At 45.6% G+C, this 19,246-nt stretch overlaps 3 protein-coding genes across 3 annotated transcripts in view; 2 read left to right on the top strand and 1 right to left on the bottom strand.

The window, feature by feature from the left end:
- LOC112137985 (collagen alpha-1(X) chain) overlaps positions 1-19,246 on the top strand; it is a 102,194-nt gene that overhangs the window by 26,611 nt on the left and 56,337 nt on the right. The window lies entirely within an intron of this gene.
- Positions 1,650-2,369, top strand: LOC118597967 (probable serine/threonine-protein kinase samkC). Its single transcript, XM_036209831.1, has one exon. The coding sequence runs from the start codon at positions 1,686-1,688 to the stop codon at positions 2,334-2,336; it is 651 nt and encodes a 216-aa protein (XP_036065724.1). The 5' UTR covers positions 1,650-1,685; the 3' UTR covers positions 2,337-2,369.
- LOC112137997 (gamma-crystallin M2-like) lies at positions 8,277-9,146 on the bottom strand. Its single transcript, XM_024260551.1, has 3 exons — positions 9,081-9,146; positions 8,748-8,990; positions 8,277-8,664 (listed from the first exon to the last, which is right to left on the bottom strand). Exons 1-3 carry the CDS (start codon positions 9,087-9,089, stop codon positions 8,386-8,388), a joined length of 531 nt encoding a protein of 176 aa, XP_024116319.1. The 5' UTR covers positions 9,090-9,146; the 3' UTR covers positions 8,277-8,385.

The following is a 19,246-nucleotide window of genomic DNA, read 5'->3' as shown; positions in this document are numbered from 1 at the left end:
CGTCGGATGCCCTTCCTGACACAACCCTCTGTATTTATCCGGGCTTGGGACTGGCACAATGAGACCCTGGCTTGGGCCCCCTCGTGGATACATTATAAGGACACTGTTACGACCCCTGGTCGTGTGTGTTTTGTGTCTGTGTGTGCTTTGTGTTTTATCTGTTTTACCAGCTCCTGCACAAGTCCAGCTCCTCCAATGCTGCTGACTCCGCCCCCTTCCTGCAGAGCTGATTGAGGCACCCTCCCAACCAATCCCTGAGCTGGGAGGGAAGCTTAAAAGAAGCCAGGAAGCTCTGCTCCAGTGGCGGCTGAATTCCTGAGTGGGGAATTTGTTTCTCAGCCTGCCCCTGCTGTCTGCCTGGCCCAAGCCTTCTAGCTCCTGGTTTCCCCCTCTTTAGTTTGTTGTATTTGTTAATTTTGTTCTGGTGGTTTCTTTGGTTTGCTTTGGAGTGATACTTATGTTTGACTGTTTGGTTTTGCTATAAAGCCTGAGAACCTTAGTTACTATTAGTATTCATTCCTTTGGCTTTTTGTGGTTTGATTTGTCTTATGTTGTGACTCCTGCCACCCGTCACTCTATTAAACTTCTGTGTCTCCTTCTTATCCCTGCCCGGTTATTTACTTATTTTCTTTATGTTGCACATTTCTTCCTCCTTCCCAAGGAGGGACGTAACAGACACCGTATCACCCATCATAAACCTGTGTAACTCAAATTAGTCTTACAGATACTCCACAATACACTTACAACAATGGTACATTCCATTTTCATGACTTCCCTTACAGTGGCTACAAACCTACCTAACCTACCATATTTTTTGGTAGATGACATGGTCACTATAAATGCCACCATTAATTTTCATCTGCTTATATGCTACCAGGCCACGAGGGCAGCAGTCTAAGCAAAGATGTCCAAATTTCCGTCTCCCCAGCCAGTTTCTGGATCTGGGGGACCCCAAAGAAGCTCATTTCAGTTGCTTGTATTCGGGATCTTGTTTCGCTAGTCCAGTCCGGCCCAGTCAAGTCCGGACCGCTCAGTGGAAAGGAGGCATAAGACTCCTCGGGCAGTATACTTACAGTACACTCTCCACAGGACACCCCGGGGACATAGTCTAACGCCTTCTTCAAATCCAACAAAAGCATTGACTGGATTAGGAAACTCCTACTTGCCCACCAGTACCCTAAAGAGGGTGTAGAGCCGGTCCACTGTCCTGAGTGCAGGATGAGAAATGCACTGTGGTGTCTAAATCAGAGGTTCATTATTAATGTCCTTTTTAAAAATGTTGCTTTTACCGTTTGTCATTGGTTGTTTTAGCACACACTGACTTTCATCTCATAATGTGGTGGAATATATATCTAACCAAATAGAAATTTAAATTAAACCAAAGTAAATTTTTTAAGTATAAATTAGGAATCACTTTAAATCTGTAGAGAAGATATTACCAGTTCAAGCTGGAATTCTTCCCCATATTAAACCCAACTGAACCAATTTAATGATCTCTGGGAAACCTGTGCAGATGCTTTGAGTTTAGTAGATGACTAATTGGTGAAACTCAGTTTAACCCTTGTGCTATCTTATGGGGTCCAGATGACCCAAACCTTACATTGATTTGTTATCCCTCCACAAATGTGGATGAACCAGTGAAACCATTGAAAACAAAAACATTAACCAGGAATTGAGGCATCACGATGATCCCGTCAAGGAGCAATGTGTGGGTCTCGGTCCCTCCTGGTAATCAGCCTGATACCTGCCACCTGCTTCCCACAGCATTTAAGCCTTCTCCTCCCCTTCCTCCTCGCCAGGAAGTTGTCTTCACAACGCCAAGCCAAGCTCGCTTCGTGCATCACGCCAAGCCAAGCTCGTCTCGTGCATCACGTCAAGCCAAGCTCGTCTCGTGCATCACGCCAAGCCAAGCTCGCATCACGCCAAGCCAAGCTCGCCTCGCATTAAGCCAAGCTCGCCTCGCATCAAGCCAAGCTCGCATCACGCCAAGCCAAGCTCGCATCACGCCAAGCCAAGCTCGCCTCGCACCAAGCCAAGCTCGCCTCGCACCAAGCCAAGCTCGCCTCGCACCAAGCCAAGCTCGCCTCGCACCAAGCCAAGCTCGCCCCGCACCAAGCCAAGCTCGCCCCGCACCAAGCCAAGCTCGCCCCGCATCAAGACAAGCTCGCCCCGCATCGAGCCAAGCTCGCCCCGCATCAAACCAAGCTCGCTCCTCATCACATCACGTCAAGCCTACCTTACAAACGCCAAGCCGGTCTTCTTCCTCTCGCCAGCCCTCCGTTCCACTGCCAACCTTCCTCCGTATATTCCAACAAACTCCCGGAGTTCAAGAGTGAGTTTCACCCATATACTGTATTCACCGCCTTGCCTCTTCTTCTCTGAAGAAACTATTCCGTTTCTCGTCCAGCAGTGCTCTCTAGCGCCATTCCTCCGCGCTGGTAGGAGAGTGTAATTACAGGACCAAAATAATAAATCATCTTTCCCTGTTCTCTCTTGTCCTGAGTCAGTTGCATTTGGGTCCTCCACCACTATCCCTGACAGTACTTCCTGGCCAGTATGGACCCCGCAGTGGCTCAGGAGTGGAAGGAGCGGATTGAGGGATCTATGAATCATCATAATGCCCAATTCACTCAATTTTCAGCCCAGATAAATGACCTTACCCAGAGACTGACACACCTAACTCTTTCTTCTCCTCGAGATGATCCATCCAGTGTACCTCCTCGACAGGTTCCAGAACCAAAGATCCCGGCACCTGAACGGTTCGGTGGAGACCCTACCAGCTGTCGGGCATTCCTCACCCAGTGTTCTATGCAGTTTGTCATGCAACCGTCTTCTTTTCCTTCTGAAGCTGCCAAAGTGGCTTACACCATATCCCTGCTCACGGGTCAAGCCAAGCTGTGGGGCACAGCAGAGTGGGAGAGACGCTCTGCATCTTGCAGCTCATTTGACAGTTTCTCTACAGAGCTCAGAAGAGTCTTCGACCCAGTCCGACCGGATAAGGAGGCTGCACGTTATCTATCAACCCTGTGCCAAGGTAACCGTACTGTGGATCAGTACGCTATCGAGTTCCGTAGATATGCAGCAGACACCCGCTGGAATGAGCCCGCATGTTTCGACGCCTTCTATCGAGGGCTATCCGAGAGGGTTAAAGACGAGCTGGCAGCAAGGGTCCTTCCAGAGGATCTCAACGGACTTATCGAGGTGGCAGCAAGCATCGATAGACGCCTGAAGGAACGCAGAGGTGAGAGATTCCGCCGAGCTCCTTCACCATTGTCTCCCCAGTTCTCTGTGACTCCTAGGCAAGAGGTGGGGGCCACGTTCCCAGAAGAACCCATGCAACTGGGCAGGACTAGGCTGTCGCCAGAAGAACGTGAGAGAAGGTACCGACAGCGTCTTTGCTTTTACTGTTCCGCCGCAGATCCAAGGTTCTGCGTTGGCGTCACAACTCCAAACTCACCTGCCATCCTGGGATACCACGCACTCTTCACGTGATCAGGCAGCGTTTCTGGTGGCCAACCATGAAGCGGGACGTTCAGGACTATGTCTCTGCTTGCCCGGATTGCAGCAGATCCAAAGCGTCCCACACCCTACCTGTTGCATCCCTTGCCTATTCCCAGAAGACCATGGTCTCATATATCCATCGATTTTGTGACAAGCTTACCTCCATCCCGGGGCCACACCGCCGTCTTGACTGTTGTTGACCGGTTTTCCAAGATGGTTCGTTTCATTGCACTGGCAAAACTGCCTTCCGCCAAGGACACTGCCCAGGCGATGCTTGACCATGTATTCCGTATTCATGGGTTCCCTCGGGACATTGTTTCTGATCGAGGACCACAGTTTATCGCCAAGTTCTGGTCTGAGTTCTGTCGGTTACTCGGGATAACTGTTAGTCTGTCTTCAGGATACCACCCCCAATCCAATGGCCAAACGGAGCGTCTCAATCAACAGCTGGAGACTTCCCTTCGACTCCTCTGCAGTAAAGACCCTTCATCCTGGGCTCAGAACGTTATCTGGGCAGAATACGCTCACAACACTCTGCCATCCTCGGCCACAGGTATGTCTCCATTCGAAGTGGTGTTTGGTTACCAACCTCCCCTGTTTGGTCCCCCAGAGAGAGAGGCTGCTGTCCCTTCTGCTGTGGCTGCTGTACGGCGTTGCCATCGAGCCTGGAGAACGGCAAGACAAGTATTGCAGAGGTCGGTCGACGCCTACAAGAGGCATGCCGACAAGAGACGTGCTCTGGCGCCCCGTTATACGGTGGGGCAGAAGGTTTGGTTGTCCTCTACTGACCTGCCTTTGCGTTTGGAGGGCCGTAAACTGGCACCCTGTTTTGTTGGACCTTTTCCAGTGTCTAAGATAGTCAACCCCGTGGCGGTTCGCCTTCGGTTGCCTCGGCCGCTTCGCGCTCACCCCACGTTTCATGTGTCCAGAGTTAAGCCGGGGTTGTCCAGTGACCTTGTGCCTCCCTCAGTTCCCCCTCCGCCTCCCCGGTACATCGACGGGGGCCCTGCATACACGGTCCGTCGGCTGCTCCGATCCAGGCGCCGTGGCAGAGGATATCAGTATCTGGTGGACTGGGAGGGCTATGGCCCGGAAGAACGCTCGTGGGTTCCTAGCCGTTTCATTCTGGACCGCGATCTCGTCGACACCTTCCATCGGGACCACCCTGACCAGCCTGGGGGATCATCTGGTGCCGATCGTTGACGGGGGGGTACTGTGGGTCTCGGTCCCTCCTGGTAATCAGCCTGATACCTGCCACCTGCTTCCCACAGCATTTAAGCCTTCTCCTCCCCTTCCTCCTCGCCAGGAAGTTGTCTTCACAACGCCAAGCCAAGCTCGCTATGTGCATCACGCCAAGCCAAGCCAAGCTCGTCTCGTGCATCACGTCAAGCCAAGCTCGTCTCGTGCATCACGCCAAGCCAAGCTCGCATCAATGCAAATGCAAATGCAATGCAAAAAGGTACTAAATATGATGACATGTTTAGTATCAAGAATTGGGGTTTGGATAGGCTATCATTGAAAAGAGTCTACACAGGGCTTATCAGAGCGACATTGGATATTATACGACGTTTCCCTTTTTTCAGAGCGGTGTCTGATCTCTGATCTTTCACGTCTCTGAACTAGAATCTATAGCTGTGAAATTCAGTATAACTTCTGCTCGCTTTGCCGACAGCATTTTAATTGAGGCTTCGTGCATGAGGCACTGCAGCTCTGTTGCTTCCCTCGTTCTTATCAATGAAGCTCCATATCCATGTCTTTATATGATACTGGCAGCAACATGGCTCAGAGTTTCGGTTTAGGACCCATTCCAAGTAGAAACAAAGTATGTCTCATAGCAACCAAAACGCGAGGCTGACTGAACATTCAATAAAAATAAATATTGCCATGGCAACATTTTATATTGATGCAAGTATTGCTGAACGAAATATCGCGATATATCGCCAAAACGATTGTTTTCCCTACACCCTTAGCGTTGACATCGGGCTAATTCCTGTCTTATGGAAGACATCTAATGTGATACCTGTTCCAAAATCGAGGAACTCAAAAACCCCTTGTGATTTCAGACCGGTGGCACTGACATCACTTGTTATGAAAAGTTTTGAACATATTTTATCTGGTTTTTAACTACTGCCCTCAGCAATTACGTTGTTGAATTTAGACTAAAGTGTTTTTTGTGGTTATTTCTGATGTGACATTGTTGTGTGTTGTTGTGGAGCCAAGGAGTACTCATTTTTCATAAAAAGTACGATTTTTCATTCATCTTTACACGGCGATTTTTGAACAGGGGCGCGCGAGGACAGCTACATTCAGACCGGGGTCCTTCAACCGTCTAAAGCTCAAAGCGGTGTGCTAATGTTTACGTAGTTTTGGGACGTATAGTTATCTGGAATGTGCGTGAACAATGACTATCTACAATTAGAAACGTGGACTAAAAATCGTGTCTTTTGAGATGATGGACCGAAGCTTTCGCTTTTATTTACCAGCAGTGAGTTCAACGAGGCCGGTTTGTATTATAAACATGGAGTCTGCTGCCTTTGTTAAGAGCGCTGATATCAAGCGGCAGAATGAGTGACGTGGTCACGGAAAATACACGAACTGAAAGTACAATGCGAGCGTACAACACACAGACGGTAACAGCACAAGAACGGGCTCACGAGTGCTCACTACGAGTGGAATGGATTTGGGCAAGCACTAAAAAATCACTCAGAAATGATTAAAGAGTGTATGGAGGCAAAGACAGAAACAATATTAGAAGGAAAAGAGGGAAAGCAGCTTCAAGAAAAGCTCTGACAGATTCCCCTGTCGTCAACAAGAACCGAGCTGCGTTCCAGAGATGTGCAGGGCTATGGAGCCAAATTGGTGTCAATATTAGTTGAAAACCAATTAAAACAAATTTATTTTAAAAAATTGATGTTTGGCAAAAAACAAAAATTAAATGTCAGAAAATTATTTCCATTCTAAAATAAACTTAATTTCAACTTCAAATGTACAATTTTTAAGGTTTCAAAACTAAACATTTTTATTCCATTCCATTTTGTGACGGGGTTAACACTAAGGACCAAACCAAATAGATGAGAGTGGTAACTTCAGTCCTGGTGCATTCACTTACTCTGCTAGAACAGAGTTTTGGACACGGTTTGTACGGGATAAAACTCTCTTTATATCCGTCTTGGGATAACTTTAGAACATGATAGTACAGACAGTCAGTGAAGACACTGGGACTGAAGTTATCACTCTCTTTGATTTTTGATTGGTCCTTGTGTTAGCCCCGCCACAACAAGGCTAAAAGTTTTGAAACTGAAATTTTTATATTCGAAAAGAAAAAAAAAAGAGTTTAAACTTGAAAAAAAAAATGAAACTGATTAAATCTAAAAAAGAAAACATTTGAAGTTGAAAATAATTAAGTTTATTTATGAACAGTAAAAAATTTCAGACATTTTAATTTTTTTGGCCAAACAGCAATATTTTTTGTATTTGCTTTATTTGGGTTTCAAATAATATTGGCCCAAATTTAGCTCCATACAGTTCCAGCTCAACACCACCATTCAAAGTACCATCTACGTCTCTTTGAGTCTGTTTTATAGTTTACATTTATGTTTATAATGTTTTTTGCACTTATGAAAGTTATTACTTTAATGTTTAATATGTACCATTATTTGCAACCTACTTCTAAGGGTTGTAAAACAAAGTTAACATTTGCACAAGAAAAGGGATTAACTATGAATGCTTTTTGAGGTACATTCTTGTTACCTGTTGCACTTTAAGTGACAGACAGCAGAATGTTACAGTTTGTGAAAGAGCACACATATTGCACTATAAGGAGGCAAGTTTATGTACAATATTTTTTTTTACTGTACAATGCATGTACATGTATGTATTTTTGTATAAAAAGGAATGAGAGAAATACTTGTTGAGACAATAAGCTAAAAGAGTTATTTGCAAATGTAACTACACATTGTAATTAAATAAAAGGACAGAAAAGTGAAATATTGTCTGAATGTTTTTGCATGTTCGGACCCCGGTCTACCAAGCTGACAGAGTTACTGGACCTCTCGCCAAATTAGTTGGAGACCCCTGGTTTAAAAGCATCAAAAATGAACAAAACGCCCCCCATGTCACCAGTTTGTCAATTATTGAATTCCTGAGCGGGATTCAAATGAATGTGAGTCGGCAGCCATAACATTTTAACCGGACAATCTTCAATGTGAAAACAGGAAGTCATTGTTGATGGTTTAAGGTGATCACCACAACACTACTTTGAGAAGGGGAGGGGGGCATTGCAGCAGAAGCTGAAAGTTCCAGGGATTCTAGTGTTAATGAGCTGGAACCCCAATTTATCTAAAAGAACGTACATTTAAACATACATTTTACACACACGCACACACACCCCTCCCAAAAAAAGGGAAAAAGCAGCTTGGGCAAGTTGATCATATTTTACAGTGTTGATGAACTGCGAGATATGAAAAAAAGTATTTTTCTATATCACTTGATAAGCACTGTATAATATACATATTTTTTTAAAACATTTTTTTTAACAAATGAAATTTAGCAAAATGTTTTTTTAAAATAATAATTTCAAGGGTGTTTATTTATTACCTTTGAAAAAGTAAAAAAAAGACTTGAAAGATTACTCTGATCCATTCAGCTGACCTGTGGCTTTGTAATCCTTTTTTTGTTCATTATCTTAGTCTAATCTGGAACTCACATTAAGGATGTAATTGAGTTTAAGATGCATTTTTCTTTAAAAAAAACAACAAAAAAGAGTAGTATTTAAGTAATTGTGACATTATTGACTTTATTTTGAATGATTCTGTTCTGATACACAGCAAAGAGCATCATGAAGGCCCTTTACACCCATTCTCAAAACAGCTGGTTCAGTTCCAACTAATACCAGGAGTCCATGATGCGCCTCATGCTCATGAACCTCATGCCGCTGAAGCCCATGTTCATGAAGCTCCTGTACTCTCCGGGCCTCATGTACATCATCCTGCCTCTGTAGTGGGGCTGCTCGTACATCAGCCAGTGGCCGTCCATCACGTTGCAGGACATGCAGTTGTTCATGCGGTAACGGTCCATGATGGAGTCGCAGTCGTCCATCATCTCGTACATCTGACCCCCAAAGTTCTCCCTCTCATAGATCCTCATCCGGTAGGATCCCCTGTACTGTAGAATACAAAGTGAAAATGTTCAAAACCAACAAACTTGAACCTTAGAATCAGGAATAACATCAAAGATTTTAAACTAACCATGGGGATCATGCGGCAGGACCTGATGCCTCCGCTCCATCCAAACATGCTCATGTAGTCAGCATACTCGCCCCTCCTCATGAAGTACTGGTTCCCCATGTAGTTGGGACGGTCGTAGACCATGAAGCAGCCGCTCTCCACCCTGCAGGAGTGACACCTGCTCAGGTAGGAGGACATGTCGGAGCAGTCGCTCATGCACTCATAGGAGCGACCCATGAAGTTCCTGTCCTCGTAGAAGATGATCTAAAAAAGAAAATAAAGCATTAGTAAAAAAAAGAAAAAAAAAACATGAGAACAAGACTGTGTTTTGAAATGATCGAATCATTTACTCACTCTGCCCATGATCACAGTTCAAAGTTGCTTCTCAAGACTGAGCTTCAGCTGCTGTGCTTCACTGGCAGTCAGGCTGGTACTTTTATACTTACTCAAAAAGAAAGAAAGGCAGGGCTTCCTTTGTCTAAAACCCTGACCAAGCAACATGCTATAGAAGCCTAGTGAGCAGTCCAGACACTAAAGGGTTATTATTCAGGTGTGAACGCATGTTGGCTTTCATGCACTATTGTTGTCAAATAGAAAAGAAAGAGAAACTTCTCTTTCTCCCCATTTACACAGCAGATAAAAATGTAAAAGCTGTCACTGAGAAGATACGGTGGATTTACAATTACATCAGCTGCTAATAGATAATATTAATGTCTAATGAACCACAAAATATCTGGAGTGAAAAACTGTAAAATTTTCTGATGATAAACAATGTTTTCAGTTTTGAGCTATATTTCTTGTATAATTATTACTTGCTACTTGTAGTAATGCCTGGAAATAGAGCATTGTAATTTTTAACCGTGTTTAGACGAAACATCTTTCTTTTTTGTCCTGACCAGCAGCTGAGCAAACAGATAAGAAGTTCTTTTGTTGCATTTGATAAAACAGATCTTAAGTTATTTTGTTTTTGTGTTTTTTATTAATACGGAAATATTAAGATGTTTTTGTCTTGCTCAACTGGTTTGATACAGAGTCAGCCTGAAACTTGTGTCACCACACTGAAGCTGGATGGAGCTAGTGAAACTTGATCTTCATCTCAGTATCTGAATCACAGTATCTGAACGTGTATGTATAACCATATACAAACACACACACACACACACACACATATATATTCCTTGTGCTCTCTTATATTGATGTGTGATCCCTCCCCTGAAAAAAGTTGGAGAGGATTTTATCATTACTATAATTTAAAATTACAGTCAGAGTGGAAGGGGTGGGGGGCAGAAATCCTAAAACACTGTTAAAACACTGTTAAAACTATTAATAAATGATGAATGAATGAATGAATTGATTTATTTCAAGCAATCAGGTAATAGTACATAAAGCTACAACTTACATTATCAATCACAAGTTGATCACTGGAAAGGAAGTAAGAGGAAGTGAACTTATATAATCCCACCCCGACTCGACCATTTTCTCTACATGAATTATCAACATCCGGTTCAGGACTTAATATCTAATATTTATACCTACAATCATAGATTCAGGTTATCAAGGATCATTAAGATCAGTGATTTCATCACATTTCAAATATCTACAGACAAGTCATTTATATTAATCAGTACCAAAAATCTAAATATACTCAGACGATTATCATCAGGAAAAAAAAAATCACTCACATCAATCAATATCAAAGTATCCAAGCATATTAAGACCATCATCACTAAAAGAATACCCCGCACAAACCAGCACCAACAATCCAGAGCATTCCGAGATGATTAATAATCTTCTGAATATATTCCATACCCCCGGCGCCAATCAATGCGAAAGATCCTCCCAACGACGATGATCCGAGCATACCCCAGACTCCCAGCACGATCAATGCAAATGACTTTCCCAGATGATAATAAGTAATTATCAACTGAAAGAAAAATCATCTACATTATTCAATGCAAAAAAATAAATAATCTAAAATATACTCATTAAAAACGACTATTTGTGTCGATTGTTTTTATAAGAAGATCAGTCATAAATCACACTTCAGGAAAAAGAAAGTAAAAGAAAAAAGGCTGATTTACTCAGACTGTCACTTGAGATTATTTTCCCAATCTTTATCATTTTTCCATTTGGTCAGTCAGCAGTCAATACGTAAAAACCTTAAAACACACACAATAATGGCAATAAATACAATTTTAAGTGCTTCAATTAATTAGCAACATCCCTAATTTTACAGTGAATTCATGTACTTTAGTTTAATTACATTTAAATTTAAGTTCATACATCAAATCCTGCATTTTTTATTTAAGAATTACTTTAAATTAACATTAGCAACAAGTAATTACATTGTTTGAAAACGTCACATTATAAATTTACCAAAGTTACACCGTACACCAGCAGGTTAAACACTGAAGTGCATGAAAACGAAAATACCGACGGTCCCTGAAGTACACACAAACAACTGCGAAGCACGCGCTCAGTTCCCACAGCAAACAGGAAGTAAGTGATCGCTGACATTTTAGCGCTCAGACAAAGTCACTTCTTACCGTCTGGATCTCCTACAGATGGAGGATAAATGCTGACAGGTAGACATGCTTCACACACGCGCTACAGAGCCTGAATCTCACCGGTGCTTCTCCTGAACGAGCGCGTGCATCGCTATAAAATGTGCGATGCAGCGCGCGCCCATAGTTCCGGCGCGCGACTCAGACGCTCAGCGCTACAGCCTCTTTAAATGAAAATATAATATCAATACTTGGTGAGAACCCATCGAGAATCGATCGCAGGACTAAATATCGCGATATATCGCAATATCGATATTTTGGCACACCCCTACTGTATAGGTCTTTACAGTTCTGCTTATCTTACTGTTGATGTGTTTTTGTCCTCACAAATTTTTTTTTTCTGGAATATCTGTGTCAACACTTAATACATTTTTAAAAATACACACAATAAAAATAAAGGAAACATTTTCTCTCAAGCCTGTTTTGTTCAAAACTTGTATATTGTCATATAAAATGTATCTACAAAACATTGTGATTAATGGTGATTCAACAAGGCACTGGAAACATTCCTCAGAATTCGGTCCATATTATTATAGCATCACAGTTGCTGCAGATTTGTCAGCTGAACATCCATGAATGAGATCCAAATCTACCATTCCACCACATCCCAAAAGTGCTCAATTGGGTTGAGATCTGTTGACTGTGGAGGTCATTGGAGTCCAGTGAACTCACTGTCATTTCATTTCATTTCATTGTTCACATCCTGACTGGGGGACCTGAACCAGAATCACCAATTGTGGACCTTTCTGTGTGGAGTTTGCATGTTCTCCCCGTGCATGCGTGGGTTTTCACCGGGGACTCCGGCTTCCTCCCACCGTCCAAAAACATGCTTCATAGGTTAATTGGTGACTCTAAATTGCCCCGCGGCTCAGGGACTTGCGACTTGATGACGTGTACGATTGTGTTTGGTCCAGACCATTAGACCATCACGTGACATAGGACATGACACACATGCCCCATGATGATGCACGGACTCTTCCCGAGTAAAGAACTGAAGAGGTCCAAACAAGTACGCAAAGAATCACAAAAGGGGGCGCAATGTTTGCAATCAGCCGCAAAAACCTTGACCACAAAGTAATTCAATCGAGAGGAATCATCACAGGATAATGATCGTTATTTTAATAGAGAGAAATCAGGCTGGAAAGGTGAAGTTTCTGCTAAAGTGGGTGCTGGCGAGTAGCATGCTAGCTTGTTGTTGGTCGCACATTAAAGAAAAAAAAAAAAAGAAAAGAAAGTGACTATTCGCATGTAATTCTTTCAAAATACATCCTGGCTGTCAGGATTCCCCCATCAGGCACCACATCCGACCACCAGAGGGAGCCCTCGCCTGAGTACTGACCCTGCACTCCCTCTCCACTCTCAGCAGTCTCTCCCTCAGCCAGATCTCCTCAGCTGTTCCCAATCCACCTCATCAACATCAGTATATAGTCTGCCTGCTGTCACCACCTCATTGCGAAGTTTTGTACTGCCTGGCACACATCTCTGAGCGTTTCTCCTTGTTTCTCCTCCTGGTTTTTGATCTCTGCCTGTCTCCTCGGTTACCTGCCTGCCTCCTGCCTCGACCCACGCCTGGACTCTGACCACGCTCTCTGCCTGTCTCCTCGGTTCCCTGCCTGCCTCCTGCCTCGACCCATGCCTGGACTCTGACTACGCTTATGTCTTGCCCTTGTCCAATAAACCATTTGCTTATGGATCCAAACGTCCCTGCCTCTTCATCACAGAAAACTTCGCCAGACATGGATCCAGCAATGGGGATTTCCACGCCGTTTAACCCTGGTGGGTTTGCCTACATGTTACTGGAACATGGTCGTCAACTGCACCTTCTCTCTGCTGCTACTGACACCATCATGGAGCGGCTTATGATGCTTCCTGTGCCGCCGGCCACGCCCGCTCCCTCTCAACCCACGTCCACCACCTCTACAGGACAGTACGCGGTTCCAGCCCCTCAGACATGTGAGCCGCAACTTTCCCTGCCAGACAAATTCACCGGGAAACCTGAACAGTGTTCCGGCTTCCTCATGCAATGTCAGCTCTACCTGCATCAGCAAGCCACTCAGTATCCCACAGAGGAGGCCAAGGTTTCCTTCCTATGTTCTTTGCTGTCTGGTGAGGCTTTGGAGTGGCTGGCTGCCGTATGGACAGGAGGTACTGTACCGTTTCATTCCTACACTGAATTTACCCAGCTCCTTCGTTCAGTGTTTCAACATTCTGCTGACGGAAGAGACCCAGGTGAACAGCTCATCGACATCAAGCAGAACACTGACTCTGCAGCTGCTTACTCACTGAGGTTTCGAACTTTGGCTGCTCAGACCTCCTGGTCTCCTGACTGTCTAAAGACTGTTTACCGCCGCGGACTGTCTAGAGAGCTCCAGCGAGAAACCGCCTGCCGGGATGAAGATTTGGACCTCGACCAGCTCATTGCCTTAACTATTCGGCTGGACAATTTGTTAAAGACACGAGGACCCAAACTCTATCATTCAGACTCCAGTGTCATGGTCCCACGTCATATTCAGGGGCCCACTGAACCCATGCAACTGGGGTCCACTCGCCTTTCACCTGAAGAACGGGGAAGACGCATGAGAGAACATTTGTGCCTATACTGCGGCAACCCTGGTCATCTACGGGCGTCGTGTCCCGACCGCCCCCCTAGGCGGTCGGGCACACTGGTGAGTGACTCTTTCTCTACCTTTGAAATGCCCATCACTCTGATGATCAATGATAGATGTATCACAACCAGAGCCATGATAGATTCAGGGGCTGCTGGAAATTTCATTGATCTCACGTTTGCCTATAATAATGCCATCCCTCTGCTTCCCTGCAAATCGCAGGTGGCAGTTTCAGCCCTAGATGGACGACCATTGGGGTCCGGGAGGATCAAATTTCTCACAACAGACGTCCAACTACGTGTTCAGGACTCTCATCTGGAGACCATCCGTCTATTTGCCATCAACTCACCACGTTGTGCCATCATTCTGGGGATGCCATGGCTCGAGATGCATGATCCCACCATCACCTGGTCCACCAAAGAACTGTGCTTCACCTCTCCCAACTGCCTCAAGAACCATCAACAACGTCAGGAATGGTTCAACAAGGAGGGGTCCAGATGTCAGGTTGCCGCCACAGAGTTAACCCTGCACACCCAGGCGGGACCCTCTGACTCGATCCCTACCCAATATGACGACCTCCAGGAGGCGTTCAATAAGCAGCACGCCACGCGCCTGCCGCCACACCGGTCCTATGACTGTGCCATAGAACTACAACCGGGAGCCGCACCCCCGCAGGGCAGAATCTTCCCGCTTTCTCAGCCAGAGACCGAGGCTATGCAAAAATACATCGAGGAGGAATTGCAGAAGGGATTCATACGGCCCTCCACATCTCCAGCTTCAGCTGGATTCTTTTTCGTTAAGAAAAAGGACGGCGGCCTTCGGCCGTGTATTGATTATCGTAACCTGAATGAAATCACCATTAAATACCGTTACCCATTACCTCTAGTCCCAGCCGCCCTAGAACAGCTACGCCAAGCACGATACTTCACTAAACTTGACCTTCGAAGTGCGTACAACCTCGTACGTATTCGTGAGGGAGACGAGTGGAAAACCGCCTTTTCCACAACCTCCGGACACTATGAATATCTGGTAATGCCCTTCGGACTGTGTAATGCCCCCTCTGTTTTTCAAGCGTTTGTTAATGACGTTTTCAGAGACATGCTCAGTCGCTTCGTCATAGTTTACATAGACGACATCCTTATATACTCTCCCTCCTACGACGAGCACATCTCCCATGTCCGACAGGTCCTCCAACGCCTCATCAAGAACAACCTGTACGTCAAGGGTGAGAAGTGTCAATTTCACACCACCTCCATCTCCTTTCTGGGGTACGTCATTGGTCAACAGGGTGTAGCCATGGATCAGGGTAAGGTAGACGCCGTTCTTCAATGGCCACAGCCCACCACAGTGAAGGAACTCCAACGCTTTCTCGGCTTTGCGAACTTTTACCGTCGGTTCATTCGGGGTTTCAGCATTGTAGCAGGCCCATTGACCTCTCTGCTGAAGGGCGCAACCAAAACACTCTGCTGGACTCCAGAAGCTTCATCAGCTTTCCAAGGGCTGAAAAAACGCTTCTCTCAGGCACCCATTTTGCACCACCCCGACCCCACTAAACAGTTTATAGTGGAGGTGGACGCTTCCAACACTGGGGTTGGTGCCGTCCTGTCCCAACGTCACGGTCAGCCCCAAAGGATGTACCCTTGTGCATTCTTTTCCCGTAAGCTATCCAACCCAGAGCGAAACTACGATGTAGGAGATCGTGAATTACTCGCCATGAAGGATGCGTTTACAGAATGGAGACACTGGTTGGAGGGTGCCACAGAACCGTTCTTGGTCCTCACAGACCACAAGAACTTAGAGTACATTAAGACGGCCAAGCGGTTGAACGCGCGCCAATCTCGCTGGTCTCTATTCTTTTCACGTTTCAACTTCCAGGTGACCTACCGCCCTGGCTCAAAGAACGGAAAAGCAGACGCTCTGTCCCGGCTTTATGAAGCCAACCTGGACTCACCTGATGAACCAGCACCCATCCTGCCCACGTCTCTTGTTCTGGCTCCAGTGCAGTGGGACATCATGACCCAACTCGGAGACATTAACACGGCCTACCCTCCACCTCCATCCTGTCCGGCTGATCGTATGTATGTTCCACCCAGCCATCGTCAACAGGTGTTACACCTGGTTCACGATTCCCCGACAGCAGGACATCCAGGTATGGCAGCCACCCAAACACTTGTGCATAACTCTTTTTGGTGGCCCACCATGCAGGCTGACGTGGCGCAGTTCGTCACCGACTGCGGCGTCTGTCAATCATCGAAATCTCCAAGACAACTCCCGGCAGGGCTCCTGCAACCACTTCCTGTGCCCCGACGCCCCTGGACCCATATAGCTGTGGACTTTATCACCGATCTACCTTCCTCACAAGGTAACACAACCATTCTAACTGTCATCGATCGATTCTCAAAATCCTGCCGTCTGCTACCACTCCCCAAGTTACCCACAGCCATGGAGACCGCAGAGCAGCTACTCCAACATGTCTTCCGGCACTATGGACTCCCGGAAGACATCGTCTCAGACCGGGGACCCCAATTCACATCTAGGGTCTGGCAGGCACAATCCAACGGACAGGTGGAACGTCTCAACCAAGAGATCACCAGGTTCCTGCGTTCATATTGTAGTAAACATCAGCACGAGTGGAGCAAGTATCTGGTGTGGGCTGAATACGCGCAGAACTCCCTCAAGAAGGCATCCACCGGCCTCACACCATTCCAGTGTGTCTTGGGCATCCAGCCTCCCTTCTTCCCCTGGTCTGGAGAACCATCTGAACTGCCAGCAGTGGATGAATGGTTCAGAGGGTGCGAGGAAACGTGGAGAGCTGCCCATATCCAGTTACAGCATGCTGTACGTCGGACCCAGGTCCAAGCCAATCGGCATCGTCGGGTGGGCCCTGCCTTGGGCCCTGGCCAGTGGGTCTGGCTCTCCACCCGGGACCTTCGCCTAAGACTTCCATGTCGAAAACTCAACCCCAGGTTTGTAGGCCCTTTCAAGATCGTTCGTCAAATTACCCCTGTCTCGTTCCGCCTGCAGCTTCCACCAGAGTACCTACGTTCCACATGTCACTTCTCAAACCCGCAAAAGGACCCAGTGACACTACCCCGGACTCGGGTCCCAACGAGTCTCCCCTCATCATAGACGGCGAGGAGGCATATAGAGTCAACGCCATCCTGGACTCCAGACGTCGTGGGGAACATCTGCAGTACCTCATCGACTGGGAGGGGTACGGTCCTGAGGAACGTTCCTGGGTTTCAGCCGATGACATCCTGGACCCAGCTCTCACGGCCGAGTTTCATCGGGACCATCCTGACAGGCCAGCCCCTCGACCACGTGGACGTCCACGGCGTCGTCAGCATCCTCGCTTCCGGAGCCGCTCGCAGGAGGGGGGCTCTGTCAGGATTCCCCCATCAGGCACCACATCCGACCACCAGAGGGAGCCCTCGCCTGAGTACTGACCCTGCACTCCCTCTCCACTCTCAGCAGTCTCTCCCTCAGCCAGATCTCCTCAGCTGTTCCCAATCCACCTCATCAACATCAGTATATAGTCTGCCTGCTGTCACCACCTCATTGCGAAGTTTTGTACTGCCTGGCACACATCTCTGAGCGTTTCTCCTCCTGGTTTTTGATCTCTGCCTGTCTCCTCGGTTACCTGCCTGCCTCCTGCCTCGACCCACACCTGGACTCTGACTACGCTTATGTCTTGCCCTTGTCCAATAAACAATTTGCTTATGGATCCAAACGTCCCTGCCTCTTCATCACACTGGCAGTGTTGAACTTCTTTTTTGTCGCACGAACTGCTGGAGGAAATCCCGCTGGAATATGCAGCTCACTTTCTGCTCAGTGAAGGAGCTGTCAATGCAAAACAATAAATAATAGCTCGAGCAGATCTCAACACCAAGCCGTTTGTCTAAGTGGCATTACTGTAGTGTGATGTCATCACTAGTTGAAAGCCCCAGAGCAGATCTTGCAGGCCGAGCATATGTGGTACCTAAACCAGCACCTCCGAAATAAAGCTCAATGTCATGCGAATTAAAGTGAGATGAATACTCCGATGGCTTGAAAGTTTCATCAGTGGAGCTCACGGTGGTGCTGTTCATATTCCTGCCAAAATGGCAGACTGACTGCAGGGAGTCACGTGGGGTCCAGAGCTCTATAATACATTTAAAAGCTTAAAAAGTAGTTTTTCCATGACGTGGCCCTTTTAAAGCCATAAATGTTTAAATCTATTGTTATTGCAATAAAATCTTGGAAAGCTCAGCTGCCAGTTTTCTTTACCGAAAAAATGAAAGTACATCTTTGTTAATTTTATAGATTGACTTTGTCATTTTTATGGGATAAATGCTTGCTGGACTCTCTGCTAAAACACAGCCAGGCCAGTTATTACCCGACACAGCAGCATGCGAAGATGGCAACAATAGTCTGTCTGCTTTGAAATAATGAAATGTATATTCCAGTGAAAAAACACCCGACAAACGCACTGGTATCTTGTTGGAATGGTGTGTCATCAAGCTGCAGCAAACTTACTTTCAGCTGACTTCTGCAGTGATAAACGAGTCAAGTGTTTTAAGCTTGAGTTGAGTTAGACAAAGCACTGGAGTAAATGAACCCGGATATGATGTTATTCTGCAGCCTGCGTTATCCCTGTTCCTCCCATCTCTCTTGATGTCTGATAGACCTGGCATTCTTCAAAATGGAGAGAGATATTTCTAAAGAAAACAGTCAACAGGTTTGGTTGGATTTTCCAAATTTAACAAACAATCAGAAAGCACATTTTACATTAAAAACTTACAAAATTTACAGTAAATTGAAAATTGACAATGATTTGTTCCAGTTTGGTATCAAAAAATGTAAAAACAAAGATAAGTCAAAAATAACAGTTGTGGCCTGGATATTTCCTACAGTAAAATCATCATCAAAATAACAAGTTTTTTTTTTTTTTAATCTATGTTAGACAGTTGTCTATTTTAGCTCAGTCATTTATAGAGGATACAGGTTTTTACCTTTTGAGCAAAGGATTTATTTTTTTAACTCAACCAAAACATTTATTTAAATGCTCAACTTCAATTTTTTGTTTTGTTTTCCAGAGGCATTTAGAAAAAAAAACAATATTACTAAATTGTGCATTTTGTTAAGTATTTTCAAAGTAAAAGAGGGGGTATCAGGAGAAAGGGATGTGCCAAGTATATTAGAGACTTTCACTTATCTCTGGCCAAAAGTCAAAACACCGTCAGGGGAAACCAGGTTTGTGTTTGGTTTTCTCCGATTACCCGAAAGTGACTTCTGTCAGCATTAAATAACATTTATTTTTATAGCCCAAAATCACAACGAAAATTTGCCTCATTGGGCTTCATGCGGGTTA

This window comes from Oryzias melastigma, linkage group LG21 (genome assembly GCF_002922805.2).
Source record: "Oryzias melastigma strain HK-1 linkage group LG21, ASM292280v2, whole genome shotgun sequence".
NCBI classification, from domain to species: domain Eukaryota; kingdom Metazoa; phylum Chordata; class Actinopteri; order Beloniformes; family Adrianichthyidae; genus Oryzias; species Oryzias melastigma.
The sequence above is the reverse complement of the archived record's forward strand: the minus strand, read 5'-3'. Positions and strand labels throughout refer to the sequence as shown.

What these genes read in the sequence shown, in the direction of transcription:
- LOC112137997 (XM_024260551.1), bottom strand. An exon ending in CCTGCCGCATGATCCCCATG is followed by an intron (nt 8,665 to 8,747) that starts GTTAGTTTAAAA and finishes TGTATTCTACAG; the next exon opens with TACAGGGGATCCTACCGGAT.
- LOC118597967 (XM_036209831.1), top strand. Translation starts at nt 1,686, where the DNA reads ATGATCCCGTCAAGGAGCAATGTGTGGGTCTCGGTCCCTCCTGGTAAT.